The sequence below is a fragment of the Prunus mume genome, linkage group LG8 (genome assembly GCF_029339155.1).
Source record: "Prunus mume cultivar Tortuosa linkage group LG8, ASM2933915v1, whole genome shotgun sequence".
Classification (NCBI taxonomy): domain Eukaryota; kingdom Viridiplantae; phylum Streptophyta; class Magnoliopsida; order Rosales; family Rosaceae; genus Prunus; species Prunus mume.
Genome location: NC_142705.1, coordinates 13,548,211 through 13,567,416, shown reverse-complemented (window position 1 = coordinate 13,567,416; position 19,206 = coordinate 13,548,211). Strand labels below are relative to the sequence as shown.

Sequence of the window (19,206 nt, the reverse complement as noted above, 5' to 3'; positions counted from 1 at the left end):
GAACGAGGGAGTGAAATTTGGCAAGAGGTATTTCCGGAGGGAAGTATTTCCGCCGAGGGAGTTGAAGTTCGGCGGGAGGTAAGTCCGCCGAGTTCCCAATATTCGAATATTTTGAGAACTCAAAGATAGTCCAACTTGGGGCTAAGCCCAACATCCAAACATTTGGAGTTCCCACACCACCGACCTTGGCCGATGGTTAGCAAACTCTAGAATTCTAAAAACTCAAAGGGCATGAGGTTCCACTAGATGTCAAGATGAAATCTCGAAGGTCCAAGCTTAAGCCACATATTCACGCCCAAGATTTTCGGAGGTCAGTGTGCACGTGCCGGAGGCCTCACAAGGAAAGAAATCAATGAGGTTGATGACGATTTAGAATTTTCCAAAACCAGAAAATCAAGCAACCATGATATCTCTACCGACGTGAACCACAGATTTATGGGGCTTCAAAATGAAAGAATTTTGAAAGAGTTAACATTTGGCTAACCCATAGGCCAACGGGTGCCCTATATAAACTTCACCAAACGAAGGTAGAAGACACACAACATCAGACAGACAGACAAACAAATTTTTTTTCTCGCACTTTTCTTTTCCTAGACTTAGGATTTTACTTTTCAAGCACTTAGTATAGCGAATTCTTCATTTTTCCTAGTGTAAGTTTAAATTCTCGTTCAATTTATATTTCTTGTCGTTTAAATTCAAGTTTATTTCAATTGTTTTACCTTTCATTGTTATCGCACTTTTATTAAGTTTAATTTCAAGTTTATTTTAGTTTATTGCTCTTATCGTTCTTATCATTTTTATTTCGTTCTTGCTTTATTTATCGCTTTGATTTATTTTATCACACTTCAATTCTTGTCTTTACGTTTATACGCATATTTAGTTTAATTGCATTATTTTTACTTAAAACGCTAAAAATCATAAAAACATGCATATGTACGAAGCCTAACCATCCTCAAGCCCGAGGAAGTGAAAGAATCTAGGCCAAGAAAAGGTTCTTTGCTTGGCTGATCAATCGTTTAATCAGAAGTTAGAAGCGCAATATATCCATTTACTCACATTCCATTCAAGCCCAAATTCGTGGCTTGGTGGTGGCATGCCCCACATCCAAAAGAAGAAGGGCCAAAAGTTGATTCCTTCTATCGCCTCAGCCGAAAAGAGGGAAACACTCACATACATCTTGTGCTCTGCAGTTGGAAGTACTGTCTCAAGGGCAAGTACAAGTCTCTTTTGTTTGTCACTAATGAATACCCAAGTTCTTCCATTTGTAATCCCTAAATCTTCAATAAGCAGATTGAAAAACCAAACCCAAGAGTCTATACGCTCAATATCAATCACAACATAAGTTACTTGGAAATAACTATTGTTCCCATCCACTCCAACAGCCATCAAGATCTATCCAGGATAAGGCCCTTTCAAATGGCAGCCATCAACATCAATCACAGGTCTGCAACCCTCTAAAAATCCCTTCTTAAAGGCAGCCAAGCACACATATATCCTCTGAAACACTGTCTCACCCTTCACAATCCGAGCTTTAATTGCAACTGTACTACCTCTGTTTGCATTTTTCAATTGTTTTGCATAATCCCACAACCTAGCATATTGTTCTTTGTAAGTACCTTAAATTAAATCTCTGGCCAGCTTCTTTGTCCTACAAACTTGAATTTTGTGACATTTATTTTGTAATCTTCCAACACATCTTCTTGAAATGATTTCAAATCAAACTCTGAGTTGCGCTTGAGCTTGTTTGCATTTGTGTCACAAAGCCAGTTTGATGTGGTATACCTAAGTTTGTCTACTCTTCCACAATGATGTTCTAGCTCAAATTTCTTATTGCAAATGTCCCTTCCTCTGTATCAATTTTTGATCGATATACTTGGAAAGAATAGCCTTCCACACATTTTGCTTGAACTTGTCTCTTATCGTTCTTTATCAATTTCACTTCCCTACCATGTATAATGGCATGCTCCTTGATAGCTTCTATCAGTAGTTTTTTGTTTGCAAACTTCATTCCCAATCTAAACTTAGGATTTTTCAAATCCACATCTCTTATATATTGCTTAAACTTTGGTAGTTTTTTTTTTTCTTTTTTCTACCGCTACCCTCATTTTCAGTCTCACTTCTAGTGTCCAATTCTGATGTGTTAGCACCATTTTATGACACCTCTCCTGGAGCCCTATGAGTAGTCCCCTCATTTGCTATATTCTCTCCAACAGTTGGCCTAACCTTTGCCTCATTTTCACTGAACTCATAATCACTGTCTTTAAATTATGAATCATCATCTTCATTTGGCAATTCTGCCTCATCATCATCAATTGTCACATTTGCCCCTGCATCTTCATTTGCCACTTTTGTCCCAACATTCTCATAAGTCTCCTCATCTTCAATATAAGCCACCTCTTTCACTTGGTAATTCTGAGTCACATCCCCATCACAATTCTCTACATCTGCATCATAGTCATAGTCTTCATTATCCAAACTAGGCCACTGAACAGATGCTTGACTCCTAACATCATTACAAATTTCAATCTCATTATAATATAACACAACAACCTTATTAGATGGTATGTGACCAACCATTTCAACCACTGTAGCATCTGATGTAACAAACTACAGTCTAGCCTCAACATTTCTACACCTAATTTCTAAACTTTGCTCGACTTGAGAAATGTCAATATCATACCCAACACTTCTCCTAATTTTCATTAAATATAATAAGGACGGAAAATCCTCTAGAGTATTGTCCAAATAACAAACCTTACCTTTTTTATAAACCCCATTTTCAAACCAGCCCCCATGATGTAATTCTAGAGTGCACATTCTATTGGTAGCTGCAAAATTGAAACAACAATATGTTAATTTAAAGTCATAGTTTTGTTGTCAATGCTAAGGACAACAATTACTAAGTTGGGTGTGAAGCAGGCAACCAAGGGGCCACGGACATTTAAAAAAAATTATGCAGTCAATATAGCAAACGCCGAATCCACATACAGGAAAACGATTCTTTTACCCTTACTTTAAACATAAAACAACCAAAAAGCTGAACACAAACACAGAAAAAGAAATCTTTTACACATAAAGAAACCACACTTCCAAACAAGGTCACCTCATCCATTTCCAAACAAAAACAATATAAAATGCATTACAGAAGCCCTTACCGTATTTGAGAGTCTTTCCACCCGAACGAAATTCGAACTCCCGTATCAACAAGTAGTGAATTTCCCAAAATCCCAAAAATCAAACCATAACCCAAACTGCCAAATTCGAACTCAAAAATTAACACTAAAATTACACACTAACTTCACCAATTCAGACTCGCACACTACTACAAAGACATCGACCAATTCAACAACTTGCATAAGAATCCCTTTTCGTCTATGGTAATCGCCTAAAATGAGAGAAACATCGACCAAACTGTAGGTATTTTACTTCTGAATGATAGAGCTTCTCAAAAAGTCACATATACCCTTCAAAACTCAGTCACGTGACTATCACATGATCAGAAGTGACGGAATCTGTCACGGATAGACCATCTTGATATGAAATAAAGAGTTTAAGGACAGTTCAAATGAAAATTTTAGTTGGTTGACCAAAATGATATTGGAGCAATAGTTGGGGGACCATTTCAGTCATTATTTCAACTGATTAATTACAATTTCTATTTTGTATTCTTGAGTCATTCTCGGTGACTCCCACATTTGTCTCTAACATTTGAGACATGTGAAAAAACAGAAGTATAATATACCTGATGCAGGACGAAGACTTGATGAAGATTCTACAATTCAATTATACCACAAAAAACGAAAGAGGGGAAAAAAAAAAAACCATAACCAAAGCATCACAAAACAACCATGCCAAAAAACTAAAATTGAGAAAATCCAAAAAATGCAACATCGAGAAGCAAGAACCAAATCTGAAAATATAAACACTTCAACTAATAATCAAACCAAATTAATCATCAGTTATCCCAAAACTAAAAATCCTCACCTTGTTTCAAATTCTTAGTCCAAATAGACATGAAAAAACAAAAACAAAAATCCAAAAAAATAAACATAGCCCTGGGTTGAAACCTAAACATCAATTGTCGATGCATATTAAATAAAGGGTGGTGATCTTCCCACTCATCTTTTGTCCATTTACACTCTTTTTTATTTTTTAATAGTTTTTACTATAACAAAAAAAAAGTGTAAATGGACAAAAGAAGAGTGCGAATATATAATTTCTAACAAATGGAGTGTAAGTAGATAAAAAATGAAAGGGAACATCAGCTCTCTAAATAAAATGCTTTAGTTTGAATTTTTAATAGAAAACTACAAGTGGTGTCTCGAAACTTAAATTAAGTGTAATATTTTATTGATTTGGGTTACAATTACAACATTATAATAAAATATTTATTAAAAACTTACTGTTTATGTGTCAGCCACAGTAATTTAGGATTTTATTAATCATATTTAAATCAATAGTCAAAATTACATTCTTTTTGTTTGTTTGGTCAAAGTTGCTGGAAAATTTTATTAATAACGGATAGCAAGGTTTACATAAGAGACAAGAATATTAAAAAGCCAATTAATTCCCAGGTGATCCCAAACATAATTACCCCTGTTTAGAAGTGAAGCCAGCAACAGTATGGGCAGCCCAGTTACATTCAATTAATAGTGAGTAGTATGCAAAATCATTGACCACCTATATCTAAATGTCATGAAAACTAAATTAGTTACTTTGAAAAGGTGACTACTGCCCCTTGTTTTTAGTGACAGTGCCTCTCTAATTGTAACCGCATAAACATCATCTCAAATCTACACCTCACAAAGAACTTAACACGTATTAAAGTAGCAAACAAATCAAACTAATAATCCAACTTAGCAAACCCAAAAACCCACTTGATCGGAATTCGGGTTTTGTCAAGTCGATTCATTGGGTTGGCAAAATATATGCCTAATTGAAGTAATTTGAAAAGGCAGGTAGCTAGGATCCAAACCAGTTTGAGATAGCTCTGCATATGTCCAAAATTCTCATATCATTCCATCTAGCTAGACATAAATCTCTACCAACTTCTCTCAGGCATGCAATTTTCTGTCGAGCAGTCATGTCTTTAATAGCCTAATTCACACCAAACACAGAAAGCCCAAAGCACTTTATATAACAAGAACATTGCAATAACAAGCTCAGCAGCAGCACATTAATCACTAGGGTTTGAGATGTCATTGCCTTATTTGTTCTTAGATTCTGAAGTCACGCCTCCAATTTCTCTTTCCCTTGCTTTCATTATTTTTATGTTTCTTGTCAAATTCATACTCAAAACCCACAACAAAAATAGCGTCCCAGTCGTGCCTCTCCCTCCAGGGCCAAGCCCATGGCCAATTGTGGGTTCTTTGCCGGAAATGTGGAGGAACAGACCAGCACACAGATGGATCCACAGCCTCATGAAAAAACTCAACACTGATATTGCCTGCATACGCCTAGGAAATGTCCATGTCATCCCAGTAACTTCACCAGAAATTGCCAGGGAATTTTTGAAGAAAAATGATGCAGTTTTCGCATCAAGACCCGTCACAATGGCCACTAAAACTTTAAGTAGCGGGTACTTGACCACAGTGGTTGGGCCTTGGGGAGACCAGTGGAGGAAAATGAGAAGGGTTTTGGTTGCTGAAGCGTTCAACCCGTCTAGGGTTCATTGGCTACTTGGTAAGAGAAACGAAGAAGCTGATAACCTGGTTAAGTTTCTGTATAACCAATGCTCAGCCAATCAAAATGGTGCAGTGGTGAATGTGAGAATTGCAGCCCAGTTTTACTCAGGAAGTATCATGAGAAAGATGATTTTCAACAGAACGTACTTTGGCAAAGGGAGGGAGGATGGAGGGCCTGGTGTTGAAGAAGAAGAACATGTCTCTGCGCTTCTTACTTTGCTCACTTATGCCTATGCATTCTGCGTATCTGATTATCTTCCTTGGCTTAGAGTTTTTGACATCGATGGGCACGAGAAAAAGGTAAGGAAGGCTATGAACATTGTCAAGAAGCATCAAGAGCCTATTGTGAATGAGAGGTTACAAGAATGGAGAGATGGCAAGAGGAATGAGCCTGATGACCTGCTTGATGTTTTCATCTCACTCAAAGATGCAAATGGACAACCCTTATTATCAGATGAAGAGATCAAAGCGCAAACCACGGTAAACAATCTATTGTTATACTATATATTCATCTTATCGTAAATTTAGTAACATATAAAATACTTATATGTTATGTTGTCAGACTTTGAATCGAGATGAAACATGTTCATCATTGCATAAGTATATGTGGATGATATATTAAACACTACACCCAATAAATGCTTCATTCTGAACCTAAAACGAATTTTTGGATGATGTTAAACATAAATATTAATTAGTACCCAAAAAAAAATTACCCAACAAATCATAAATATATTGTGGATGATCAGGAGCTGCAGCTCTCAACAGTGGACAGTCCATTCAATATAGCAGAGTGGGCTCTAACAGAAATGCTCAACCAACCTGAGATGCTAAAAAAGGCAGAAGAGGAACTAGATAGGGTAGTGGGAAAAAAGACTCTTGTTCAAGAATCCCATGTCCCTCACCTCCCTTACATAAGGGCATGTGCAAAAGAAGTTATGAGGTTGCATCCAGTTGGACCATTCAACCTCCCCCACGTGTCCATCGCAGATGCTGAAGTGGCAGGCTACTTCATCCCAAAGGGCAGCAATGTCATCTTAAGCCGCTTAGAGCTTGGGCGCAACCCTAGAGTGTGGGAAGAGCCATTGAGATTCAACCCAGAACGCCATCTGAATATAGCTGTTGACCAACAAGTTGACCTGGAAGAGAATGACCTGAGGTTCGTTTCCTTCTCTACTGGAAGGAGAGGCTGCATGGGCGTTGGGCTCGGCTCCACCATAGTTGTGATGCTCCTTGCAAGGCTCCTGCAAGGGTTTTCATGGAGCTTGCCGCCAGATGTGGACAAGATTGACTTCACTGAGGATCAGATTTACTTGAAGAAGGCTAGCCCTTTGCTTGCACAAGCCAAACCTCGCTTGCCTGCGTCTGTGTACCCAATATAACTGTGGGCTGAGATGTCGCTAGGCCTACTAAGATACTAGATTGGGCCTTGAGATTATACTGTGATGAAATAATATAAGCTTCTTTCTTACAGCTGCTATCTGTATGTTTTCTTGCCCCTCTCCGTCCTCCATGATTCATGGAGTTTGAGGGTTAGATGTGAATCTGATACAGCATGGCTTGGCTCCTTAATCTAAAACCGTTGTTTAACGTGGTTTGGTTGTAATGTGAGAGGATTTAGAATTTTTAGAGAAAATAATCTCCTTGTATTGATATATGTTGTCTCATTATTTCGACAACAATAAGTTATACATGTATTAAAAAATTGTGTTAATTTAGGATCCATCGAAGCAAGGGCAAAAACACAATCATGCTTAGGATTAATAAACAAGTTAACCATATCAATCCAAATAATAACCCCATCACAATGACAACGATGCCCGTCGTTATTGAATAGCTCCAACAAACTTCATCTCAGATTCTCAACCATTCCACATTAGAATAAGGTTTCAATCCCTCTTGCAGAATCTATGCTACTAATACAGTAATATTAGCTTAAATAAAATTGTAAATTATAGAAAAGAGATTAAACACGTGACATGTTAATATGCTTTTGCGAATCTAACCAAAATATTTATCAAGTTTCAAAATTTTATATGCAAAATGTTTAGTTAGGCTAGTTGATCGAAATAGTATTCTAACTCTTTTATATTTAAGTTTGATCCCTAAACAATTTAAATGCTAACGCCTGTCGCACGTGACGATGAGATCGAGTTTTGAACTTTGAAGCTTCCTTCCTATCCAACAATATGGCATGTTAACAACTTAGCAACTAATTAAACGTCCGGTTGTTACACGTGGCCATCCACCACATGTGGCGTCAAACTCGCCTCCTTTCCCTTTCCTTTTTCCTTCTTTCGTGTCATTTCCTTCTTTTCTTCTCCGTTTCTCTCTCTGCAATTTCCTCTCTTCAATGGCTGAAACCTCGGCTGCTCTTTGCTTCTCACCGTTCTCTTCCTTCCCCTCCTTCTCTCGCGCCAAGGACTCATCTTTCTCTTCTCTTTCCGCCGCTTTCCCTCCCAAATTCCCAAATTCCCATCCTTGCCCCTCTCGCCTTCTCCGGTTTCGCGCCAATTCCTCCTCCGATTCGTCCAATTCCTTACCCGACGATCTCTTCGGCTTCTTTCCTTGGTCCAATGACTCCGGTAGGTACCCTTCTTTACATCATGTTCATTTATAAATAATAAAATATCATTTCCAAGCAGTTGGGTTATTAATTTAACATTTAGCATTGTATGTGTTCTTTCACTGTTTTACTGTTTGATCCTTTGGGTTTCATTTTTTATATTTTTGGGTTTTCATGTTTGACAGAAATTGAATGGGTTGCTGAGGAGAGAGTCACATTGTTCACTACTGATGGGCTCGTTCAGATTGGAGGCTCCATGGTCCCTAGACGTGTCACTTCTTCAAATGTATGTTGATCTTAATTGTTTTCTCTAAAGCATAAAGTTTCTTACTGTAGTAATCTGTCCCTGTTTTTATGTTGTATTTGACCCTTATGGGCTATAATTATATTGCTTACAATGAGTAATTAGTATCAAAGTATGGCGTTTTTTAGGCCTAAATATTTTTCAATCTTCAGACTCCATGTTGACTACTAAAGTTGTTTGTTAAATCATCTAGTTGAATGTTTATACTTGACAGAAGAAGCAAGGGAGGTCAAAGGCTAATCAAAGATTTCAGCGATTTCAGGAGAGTGATTACATGGATACAGAGCAGGGTTTGTGTCTAGGCGCTCTCTTTGATATTGCAGCAACAAATGTAAACAAACCTTTCCACTATTATTCTATTGTTTAAGCTGCAATTTGATCGTTTATATGTTTTTTTTTTTTTGGGTGCTTCTCTTTTGTGCTTTGTCTTATGCATGTGAGAATTTGTCATTCTAGGGTCTTGATACGGGTAGGAAACTATGCATCTTTGGGTTTTGCCGTTCCATTGAGATGCTAAGCGATGTTGTAGAAGACACTGTGCTGGAACATGGTGGTGAGGTATGCCATATTTCCATGTCACAAATGTTTACCGTTTAACTCTTATTTCCCATCAGAATTATTTCATTGTGTTGAATATTGTTGAGGACCAAAGGAACATTTTTGTTCTCAATACCCTGTCTCCCTCCTAGCCTTATGGTTTTACTATAAGAAAGTCATTTTATAAGATAATTGAGTCTCCAAAAACTTATTCATGTTTTATGGTCTAAGAGCTGCAATGAAACCATGCCAAAGGATATATTTATTTCTTGTGGGGTTATATTGAATTCTCAATTCTCTATGTATTTGTTGCATGTATCATTACTACTAATTGCTTAGTATTATTAATTTTCAATTCAAGTAGTGGAAATAGAGTTTTGATCTTAATGACGGTAGATTCAATTTGTTAATCAAAACTGTATTAGGCCTTGTCTTGTCTAATAAATTGCACTTTGAAATTTTCATTGCAAACATATGCATATGGTCCATTGACAATTGTCCAGTAATGGGCCTGGTAGGGGTTATCACCGTCTGTGCTGGCCGGAGCAGAGTAAAGTAAACAGATTTATTTAAATCCTTAGATTGTCTTCTTGGGAAGATATTTAGTTTATGTAAAAGATGTCTAAATTTTCTGATTTGGAAAGTTCATCGCTTATATATTTGGAACCCAAGTAAGTACAGTCCCTTACTGGAGATGGGTCTCCAGAGGTGGAACCATACAAGTTTTGTGGCAAGCCAGCTTGCTCTTTTCCTGTTGCCATTCTGAGTGGAGGTAGGGCCGAAATAGAGCGATGAAACTTGCCAATAAAGCTAGTTCCCATTAGTACAAGATAACAGTCCTTGATGGTTGTAAGTTAGATGGAATGCTAAGAGTTTCAAGCCAGGGAGATCAATACTGCAATAGTCACCACTCAAGAAACTCCTTGTCGGGGGGTCAATCCTTCAAAGTGAAGCTTTGTGACTATGGAAGATCCACCTACAAAAGGGCTTCTTGAACTACTAACAAAGCTAGTCTCATGAACTGAACTAGCCACTGCTTGACAAGGAGAGGAAGATGGGAACACTTCAATAATGCCCGGATAGGAAAAAAGAGAGATGAGAACACAGAAGGATTGGGGACAATAAAAGAAAAGGAACAAGTGAAAGACATATAGAATTAGGGTAGATGTTGTTTGAACAGGTTAAATGGTTCCACACAAAAAACAAAACAAAAAGGTGAAATGGTTACCTTTAGTAGCTGGGGATGGAGCAAGCATTCTGCATACCGTAGGAAAGAGGTCATTCCAGTTGGCACATTTCTCCCCTCCTGGTCTGGTCACTGTATCTTGTTTCATAGACAGTTATTTTGCACGTTTGATATCGTGGCTAGTTTACATGTATCTCGTAGTTAGCTGAAATTTTTTTATGCATGCCTGAACTCTGAAGACTGGTGTCGTGGATAAGCTTTTGTTTATTAATATACCTTTTATGTTGTCAAATTCAGGTTGTTGCTGCGGAGAAAGCGATGAGAGGTGGGTTGCATGAAAAGCTAAGAATGACGGTTGCAGTGCCATTACTCTGGGGGGTTCCTCCTGCTTCTGAAACACTTCACCTTGCTGTAAAGAGTGGTGGAGGAATTGTAGAGAAAGTTTATTGGCAATGGGATTTCTTGTAAAGCTAAGATTACACCACCCCTTCCTAACCATTATTTGTGCATGTTGTACATAAAATTGCTGTAATATCCCCATGTACAATACCCAATCGTTGTATCTTATCGGTGTCGCCAAGTGTCATTATCTTATTGATTACTTGATGTTTACTATTCCATTTGTCCAAATAATTTAACAACCTTTCCATCAGGAGGCTTAGCAGTAAATTTTAGAGACTGAAATGTGATCATAGAGCCCTAAGAAGGAGGAATTAGCAATGTTGAAGTCCCTATACAGATGGGGGACCAATTTTCAGCTTTGCATTAATTTTGTTTTTGGACCGATTGTCTGCTGCCAAGTTCACTGCACTAAGAAGAATTGAAAAGCAGCCAAATTTGAAATCATTATTTCTTGGTCCAGGGCAATTTGGCTTTTTCTATGAACTGAGAGCCACTGGGGGCCTTCATCTTTAATTCCTGTACTTAGAGGACATGGCTTGCTCTGAATCAACGACCGTTTTAGCACTTTACTCATGAAGGTCAATGCAGTTTTATTCTTCCGACTTTTCTTCTGATCTCCAGAAAAGTTTTCTTTTAGGATGAAAGTATTGAAAGCTCTGTGTTTGGGAAAAGGGAAAGGAACAAAAGAGAACATACCCCACTTAATCTTCTCACCTTTTATTGAGATTCAATTTGAACTTTTTCATTGAAAATATTAATTGAAAATTTTTGCCCCCTTAAAAAAATATTGTGTGGTTGTATGTGTTATTGAAGATTAATCATAGTTATTATGTACTTCAAAATTTCAACATTGTCTTTGATTTTTTTTTCTTCTTTTTTTGGGGATGAATAGGTATCTCGAGCAATACGTATAATCGCCGAGATTAGACCGCTAAAATCTGCGTGATTAGCTAAAATCTTGAGTCATTAAAAATAAAAACAAAAAAATTCTTGAGTAATTGGCCAAACAAAGCTCAAGATAAGAACTGATTGGAGGAGAATTATGATTAGTAGATTTGCAATATCTATTTGCCTATGGACAACAGGCTGGTCATAAGCCACATATATCTATTTGCTTACAAACATCCAAAAGTCCATTCTGCACAGCATAATTTGGCAAAAAGTTGCTTAGAAACTTCATGGGTCAGTTGGTGCCACAAACTTTTACCTTTTTCACTCCACTAGAAAAGACATTCCTAATAAGAAACCTTTCCCCATTGCTTTAAAGACAATTTATAAATTTTCTAATATCCATTTTATATAATGCCTATAGCTGGCAAAACCCATTAGTCTAATCTATTAGCAGAAAGCAGACAAAACATGTTGAAGAGGTCAATGGAATGCATTTATCTTCGATCTTTGCTATCTGTCTTTCTTGTGGAAAACAAAACAGCAAAACACATCAAACTTCCCTGGCATTTCAAATGGGTTCAGTTTTCCTCTTGAGAATCTCTGTTGTGTTCCCCTTTTTTTGCTCTCTTTTTTATGGTTTTAAATTCAAGCATGCATCTTTCCTCTCACTACCTCTTAAGTCTCCATCAAGAGTACAATCAATTATTGACGGCCAACCTTACATGCTATATGCTGCTTAACTGCAGGCTCTGATTTAAAAAATCCCAGTTTTAAATTGTGTTAATATAATTTATGTTTGAGCCTCAAACCCATGCCACAATCAGCGCTAGTTCCAGGGCCTCTAGAGACAAAATAGTGTTCCTATTTGCTCCCATGCCCAAATATCTGACCATGCATGCCACATGCAATGGTTCCGTAAGAGAAAAACTTAGTTGCAATGGAGATATCAGTGTTTTGTTATCTTCAGTCAATAATGCTCTGTCATATGGAAATGTTATCACGCGTATTATAGCATTATTGGCCTATAATTGCATGAAAATAGAAGAAAGGGGTGACAAGGGGAGATAAAGTAGAGGAAGAGAGAGAATAAATTGATTTCTTTTTCATATAAGATGTAAAAATATATGGAAGATGGGAATTATAAATTTATTGGCTAAAATAATGGGAAATAGATAAAACTATAAAATACTGAGCACTAGTTTATCAACCATGACAAATTATCATGTTACGTGTGCCATTGGCAGTGCATCAACAAGGCCCTGATGTAACTGATGACGCCAATGAGATGTTTGTTTTGGCATAATATGCCTGCCTTCAATTCTATAATATTGTTGCTTCTATAATTTATTCAGACTGAGATTGGGATTAACATCAAGTCATTTAAAAAAATAAAATAAAAAATAAAAAATAAAAAATAAAAAACTCAAAAACAGAAAAACTCTGAGATGATAATATCCATAAAAGATCTAAGGACCAGATTCAAGTTGAATTTTTTAAGACCATGAAGAAAAGAAAGGACTAAAAAAGGATACTTGGCCATTAAGATTGCAGGTTTCAGTCTTAAAAGATGATGGGTTTTTTTTCTCTCTGATTTTCTTAGCATGCCTGATTAATGGTAGTGCAGTTAAACTGTACTTACATACATCATTTCCCAAAAAGAAATGCACAAAGGAAACTTTTTTACCATGTACTGTCAAGAAAGTGCACCCATTATCAGAAACATTTTAACCCCTCCACCAAAACCCAGTCCAAATCTGAATATCTTCAACCCATCCCTTCCTCCACTTCTTCAAATCTTTTTGATTTTACTCACAGTCAGCATCAGTAGTACATCATGGCCTTTTCCTCTGTCTTGTTTTCATCAAACAAAAAGTTGTTGCAACTACTGGTACTGCTAATTAACTGCTTAATTTCTTCAAGGCCATAATCTAATGGGGCTTGATCTTCCCAAATCCCATTGCCATTCTGCTTCTCTGATCTCCACCCATTAAGCCCATCTGGTAGCATGATTTTCTGGTGCCCTTCCCCACCATTGAAGAAATTGTAATTATATTCATACTCTCTGTCTCTGCACTGGCTGATCTGGTTGCTGCAACTCCCATCAGAAGAGCTGCAACTTGCTTCACCCCCAAACATCAAGATGTTATCTTTGACTTGGTAATTATGCTGCATGGCTCTACCCACAAACCTCTCTTGGTGCACTTGATGAAGAACAGAAGCAGCATTAGTTGAACTTCTGCTCAGAAGACTTGGTGAAAATGAAATGGGCTCCAAAGCACTAGAGAAAGACCTGGTTTGTGCATAATAAGCAGTGCTGTTGTTGCTGCCTCTGTATGATGATGGTGAAGATGATGATAATGAAGCTTGAAGATGAAGAAGAGATGAGAAGGTGCCTGAGTGGGATTTTATGTGGGATGGAAGAATATTTAATCCCATGAGTTTCTTCTTGAGCTTGGTGTTCCAGTAGTTCTTGATATCATTGTCAGTCCTGCCTGGCAACTGAGCTGCTATTATGGACCACCTGCACATTGATGTGGTTAAGTTCCATGAGAAGAAATGTGACTGAGCACAAGAAACTGTTACTGCATATTATCATAAAAGATCTAAACTTGGCATGCAAGCAATGAACTGAAGAAATTAAAATGTATCTTCACATGGTATATTTTCTTTGTACATGTAACTTTTCTTCTGTCCCAAACACTCTTTTTTTTCTTTATAGATGATGTGAGAGAACAAACATTGAAAACCCAGGTGGGGAAAATGGTAAAGAACTGGACCCAGAAATATATGAAGGAAAAAGAGAAAATTGAAGGGGGAAAAAGGGATATTTGACACACAAAAAAAGGGGTGAGAAATTATAAGGTACCTGCTTCCAATGTTAGTAAAGAGGTTGCAGATGATCCTGTCTTCTTCATCAGAAAATTCTCCATGTTTGATGTTGGGGCGCAGATAGTTAAGCCATCTTAATCTGCAACTCTTCCCACATCTCCTAAGACCTGCAGTTGAAAACAACCAAACGCCATTCAGTAATTATCACAAACAAACTGTAGACTATAGGGACAAAACCAGAAAAGAATGGAAAGAAACCATACAAACACATATGATCAAAATGATTACATGTTCAAAATAAGCAAAATGAAAAAGGAAAATCTTACCAGCTTTCTGTGGAAGAGCAATCCAATTTCCTCCAGTCCCATATTTTTCTATGTACTCTTTTAGCTTTGCATCTTCTTCAGGTGACCATGGTCCTTTCTTCACATTTGCCTTGTCACAACAAGGAGCTCTCCCCATATCTCTGTCTCTCTGTCTTTCTCTCTCTCTCTGTCTCTCTCTCTCTCCGTTCTCTGCTTCTGATCTCTGCCTGCTGCTGAGTGACCAAGAGAAGAGAAGAAGACCCTTTCAAATAGGCTTGTGGTGAATACTTTGTGTGGAAGTTGTTGCCTTTACCTCTTGTTTCAATGAAGGACTTTTGGTGACTGCTGGGGATATTATTTATTGAGGGAGAGCACAAGTCAAAGGACAGGCTCTCTAATTTCAATCATCACAACTTTTTCTAACCCCTCTTTGTGTTTGATTAGGAATGAGAGCCTATAAGGCCTAGTAGCCTATCAGAACTTTCCATCATAAACAAATAGAGTAATAATAGGCCTTCCTCTCCCAACTCTACCCCCCTTACCTGGTCTCTTTCTTCTCCAACACCACAAAGAATCCAAAGCCTTCAGCCTGCTCAGTGCTGATGGGATATAAAATAATGGCTCTGCAAAAAACAATGTATCATTTATTTTTGTCAAAATTAGGAAGGGGAAAGGAGTTTTCCCACACATACTACCAATATGTTATGGAGTGGTTTGAACATAAAATCACAATGTATTATTTATTTTATGTGTAACAAAATGTACATATGCATAAAATAACTAAATATAACATTTATACAGGTATTTTTGTGCTGTCTTTATAGTTTTGTAAATTACACAATACTCATTATTATGAGATGACATGCAACTGAAAGCGATGGTCTATTTCTTTTTTTCTTTTTCTTTTTTTAGAAATAGAATTCATTCATATAATCAAAGACATACAAAGAATGACATGATACAATGGCCTCGTTGAAACCTTCCTAGGACAACCTCATGTGACAAACCTCAGGGGAGGAAAGAGTGCCACACATGTCATAGACTAACAAGAGAGTCCGATTCTAGTCACTTTAACAAATCAAAAACAAAAACTAACACATAGACTTTTGACGAGAACCGCAACTGTAGAACAACATAGTAGACCCACATGAGAGGACAACAGAACATCTCCACTGTCAAAAGAAGCCTTCTATGAGCAAAATCATAGTCTTTTGACACCCACACAAACTGCAAGGCATACCATAGCAGAAATCAAGAAAAAATACGTAGGAGGAACACATAACCCCTGAGAAGCATTCTACTTCAACTCAGAAATTGACAAAGAAAACCTCTTATGACCAAGCACAGTTCTTTGGTCGGCGCAGAGTAAAGAAGAGCACCACATTCCCAACAACTACCACCAAGGTGTTGCTGCACTGCTTTCGTTGAAACAGAGACAAAATATCAACTACCAGATATCACAACTTTCCCTGGGAGAGACATAATACAACGTCACTACATAAACAACAATAAAAGGACCCCTAAGAGACCAGCATCACTAATTTCGCCTTTGTCAAGACAAAGACAATACCAACCACCTAGAACACTGCAAAAACAATCAAACAAAACAAACGACAAACACATCTAGATTATCTAGGAAGGGAAGGGGAGGAGAAGAGGGGATAAGAGGAAGGGAAAAGATAGGGAGATGAGGAGAGGAAGGGGAAGATGGGCAGAGGGGCAGTGGCCACCCTCCTCCCCTCCCCTTCCTCTTACCTTCCTTGCGGTTGGTTGTCGGCAAGGAGAAAGGGGGCCAAAGTGCGGCTAGGGTTTTTTTTTTTTTATGAAAACCATGGCCTATTGATTTGATAATTTCCAAGCCAAGTGCCAAGTCATTATTGGTGAACTTATTTGCAGTTTTTGAAGTCCAATATGCTACCAAGCATTTATTAATGTTGATGAAAGTCAATCATAAATTACCAAAATAATTACAAAAGAAAAATGATGGGGAAAAGGAAGAGATAAATATCATTTTCATTATAATTTTTTTTATTTTTTTTTAAAGGATTTTTGGGGCGTGAATGATCGACCAGTAGCAAAATGAGTGTGACATAATTCACCATGACCCATAATTTTTCTTAACTTTTTTTTTATCAATCAGAAAAATAGCCTAAAGAATTTCGATGTTTCATGGCAAAATTCACGTATTTTCAATAGTGGTTTCAACTTTGAACTTCATGTGGTAATGACAAGCTTTATTTGGTAGAACAAAAACTTACTAGAATTAATAGTCAATTTGTTGTGGCCAACACTTGGAGAAATATAAATTTTTCCAGAATTCCTTTGAGGTCCTTCACTCAAACTTTTGAAAGACCAAAAAATAGTTATATATACTTCATCTATATATCTATATATGTGAAGCAAAAAGTAGAAAATGGTGAAACATTCAAAATACAAGAAAATGTCATTGGTTAATTCAAACATTAAGAATTAAAATTATTAATTAAATGAGGATAATATGGTAAATTCACACTTTTTTATATTAAAAAAATTAAAATTAACAACAAAATCAGATAATAGGTTATACTTTTATGGAACATAACTACCCATATTATTTTTTCTTAATTCTAAAATAAAATATACTAGCCAAGGGGCTAGTATATATAAAGCAAAAGGTAGAGAATGGTAAAACATTCAAAATATCAGGAAATTTATTGGTTAATGCAAACATTAATAATTGAAATTATTAATTAAATGAGGATAGTATGGTAAATTCACACTTTTTCATATTTAAAAAATTTGAAATTAAAAAAAAATCAGATAATGGATCCTATTTTTATGGAACACAACTACCCATTATCTTTTTTAATTCTAAAATAAATTATTATTATTATTTTAAATGACCTTTAACCGGCGCTGAAGCGTGTGCAGAAGGCTAGTATATACTAAGTACTAGTAATTAATTAATAGTTAATTAATGGTTAAAAATTTGACCAAAGATCCCTTGCAAAAGAAGAGAGTGACCATTGTGACCAATAGGGTACTACTTTGGATGTCTTCTTACAACCCTTCAATTGGTCGAGAGCTTAGAAAAATTTAGGAATGCTTAGAGAAATGGAAAGAGCACATAATCAAATTTCTTTTTTACTCTTGAATAAACATTACTTTTAAATGATGTTGCAAGTGTGTGCCTTTTATAGTGAGTCTAGAGGAGTTGTATCCTTAAAACTTGACCCTTTGGCTTAGGAGAAGTGAGGTGCATGTGGTTGTTTAATCTTCAGATTGTTCAAAATTCAACCAAACAGAAAAAATAGACCAATCTAATCCGATTTAAAGTTTTATTCAATTCAAGAGAAGGGTGTGAAATATGAAAAATTGACTTAATTGGATTAGATATCGATTTTTAAAATGTCATTTTGGAGAAGATGATTTGTCTGAAATTTAGGTATGTAGCAATTTCTTCCCCAATTATACAAGCAAATTACCGAAAGAAATAGAGACATAGTCACCAAATAATTTTTTTTTTAAAGTTGAGACACCATGTAGCCTATAAATGAATGTGAGTCGGTCATATTTGGCATACTACTTAATGTTATTCCCGAGAACCTTAGACAAAGTCATAGCTTGTGAATTCTTTTAGTATTAAAAAAAGCTTCACGAAAGCTTCAATTTTCCAAAACCATGTACTGAAATTTCTCCATTTTCCATCAACAATAAGTCCTTTTGTGGTTAGGGTTCCGTAGAATATAGAGATTAGTCCCCAAAATTTCAACCTTGGTAACATTTTATTTTGTGCAATGTGACTCTTGGTCCATCACATTTTTATGTATTTTAATTGATGTTCATATTATTATGGACGGTCGCTAAGTCCATAGCTAGGGCAATAAAATTCACAATATTGTATCTTAGAATGGTCCCATGTTGCAAGGTAAGGAGAATTAAGTAAAAGCTATCTAAAGTCTAAACTTTATAGATATTTAGTCATATACCCATTCTTAGCACTAAAACTATAAATAAACCCTACACCATTTAATTTTTATAAACATACCAAAAAAAAAACCCAAAAAATGACAGCTGGATCTATTTAATTTAATTTTGACTATTAAATTACTTTGATGCTCTATTGAGTGTTTTGGGGTTGGGTTTGTTTTAAGAAATTAATAGCAATTTTGTAATTTAAAAAAGATTAAAAGCCTTTTTGTTATGTTGTAAATGAGTTTTTGATGTGTTTCTAAAGTCCATTTTATATAAGGTTTTTTAATTTATTAATAATTTGACCTCCTATATTGGGTATAATAGTTAATCTCCCTAAACGTTTTCTCTTACCAGAAAAGGAGGACGTATAAATGACCTTTGGCCCTTCATGAAGGGCTTTTGTAATCGTGCCATAATTGGCTTCCTTTTGCTTTATTTAAAATTTATCGTCTTTTCCACTGAAGAAAGATAAGTGTCTGTTAGGAATTAAATTAAACATACGTACACGTCACATGGGTTTAGATTAATGCGTGGCAATAATCAAAACA

At 36.4% G+C, this 19,206-nt stretch overlaps 3 protein-coding genes across 4 annotated transcripts; 2 read left to right on the top strand and 1 right to left on the bottom strand.

The window, feature by feature from the left end:
- Positions 1 to 5,163: 5,163 nt before the first annotated feature.
- Positions 5,164 to 7,398, top strand: LOC103339830 (isoleucine N-monooxygenase 2). 2 transcript variants are annotated; one of them, XM_089042109.1, is made up of 2 exons: positions 5,164 to 6,164; positions 6,443 to 7,398. In XM_089042109.1, exons 1-2 carry the CDS (start codon positions 5,196 to 5,198, stop codon positions 7,064 to 7,066), a joined length of 1,593 nt encoding a protein of 530 aa, XP_088898235.1. In that variant the 5' UTR covers positions 5,164 to 5,195; the 3' UTR covers positions 7,067 to 7,398. The 2 variants fall into 2 exon arrangements, with proteins under 2 accessions (XP_088898235.1, NP_001313445.1); NM_001326516.1 differs by having other exon boundaries at positions 5,196 to 6,164; positions 6,434 to 7,066.
- Positions 7,399 to 7,932: 534 nt separating this feature from the next.
- LOC148914764 (uncharacterized) lies at positions 7,933 to 10,878 on the top strand. The gene is made up of 5 exons (XM_089042983.1): positions 7,933 to 8,269; positions 8,436 to 8,536; positions 8,769 to 8,885; positions 9,011 to 9,112; positions 10,575 to 10,878. The coding sequence occupies exons 1-5, from the start codon at positions 8,038 to 8,040 to the stop codon at positions 10,743 to 10,745; spliced, it is 723 nt and encodes a 240-aa protein (XP_088899109.1). The 5' UTR covers positions 7,933 to 8,037; the 3' UTR covers positions 10,746 to 10,878.
- Positions 10,879 to 13,089: 2,211 nt separating this feature from the next.
- On the bottom strand, positions 13,090 to 15,180 carry LOC103339828 (transcription factor RAX2). The gene is made up of 3 exons (XM_008243184.3): positions 14,726 to 15,180; positions 14,437 to 14,566; positions 13,090 to 14,091 (listed from the first exon to the last, which is right to left on the bottom strand). Exons 1-3 carry the CDS (start codon positions 14,859 to 14,861, stop codon positions 13,392 to 13,394), a joined length of 966 nt encoding a protein of 321 aa, XP_008241406.1. The 5' UTR covers positions 14,862 to 15,180; the 3' UTR covers positions 13,090 to 13,391.
- Between the last annotated feature and the right edge of the window lie 4,026 nt (positions 15,181 to 19,206).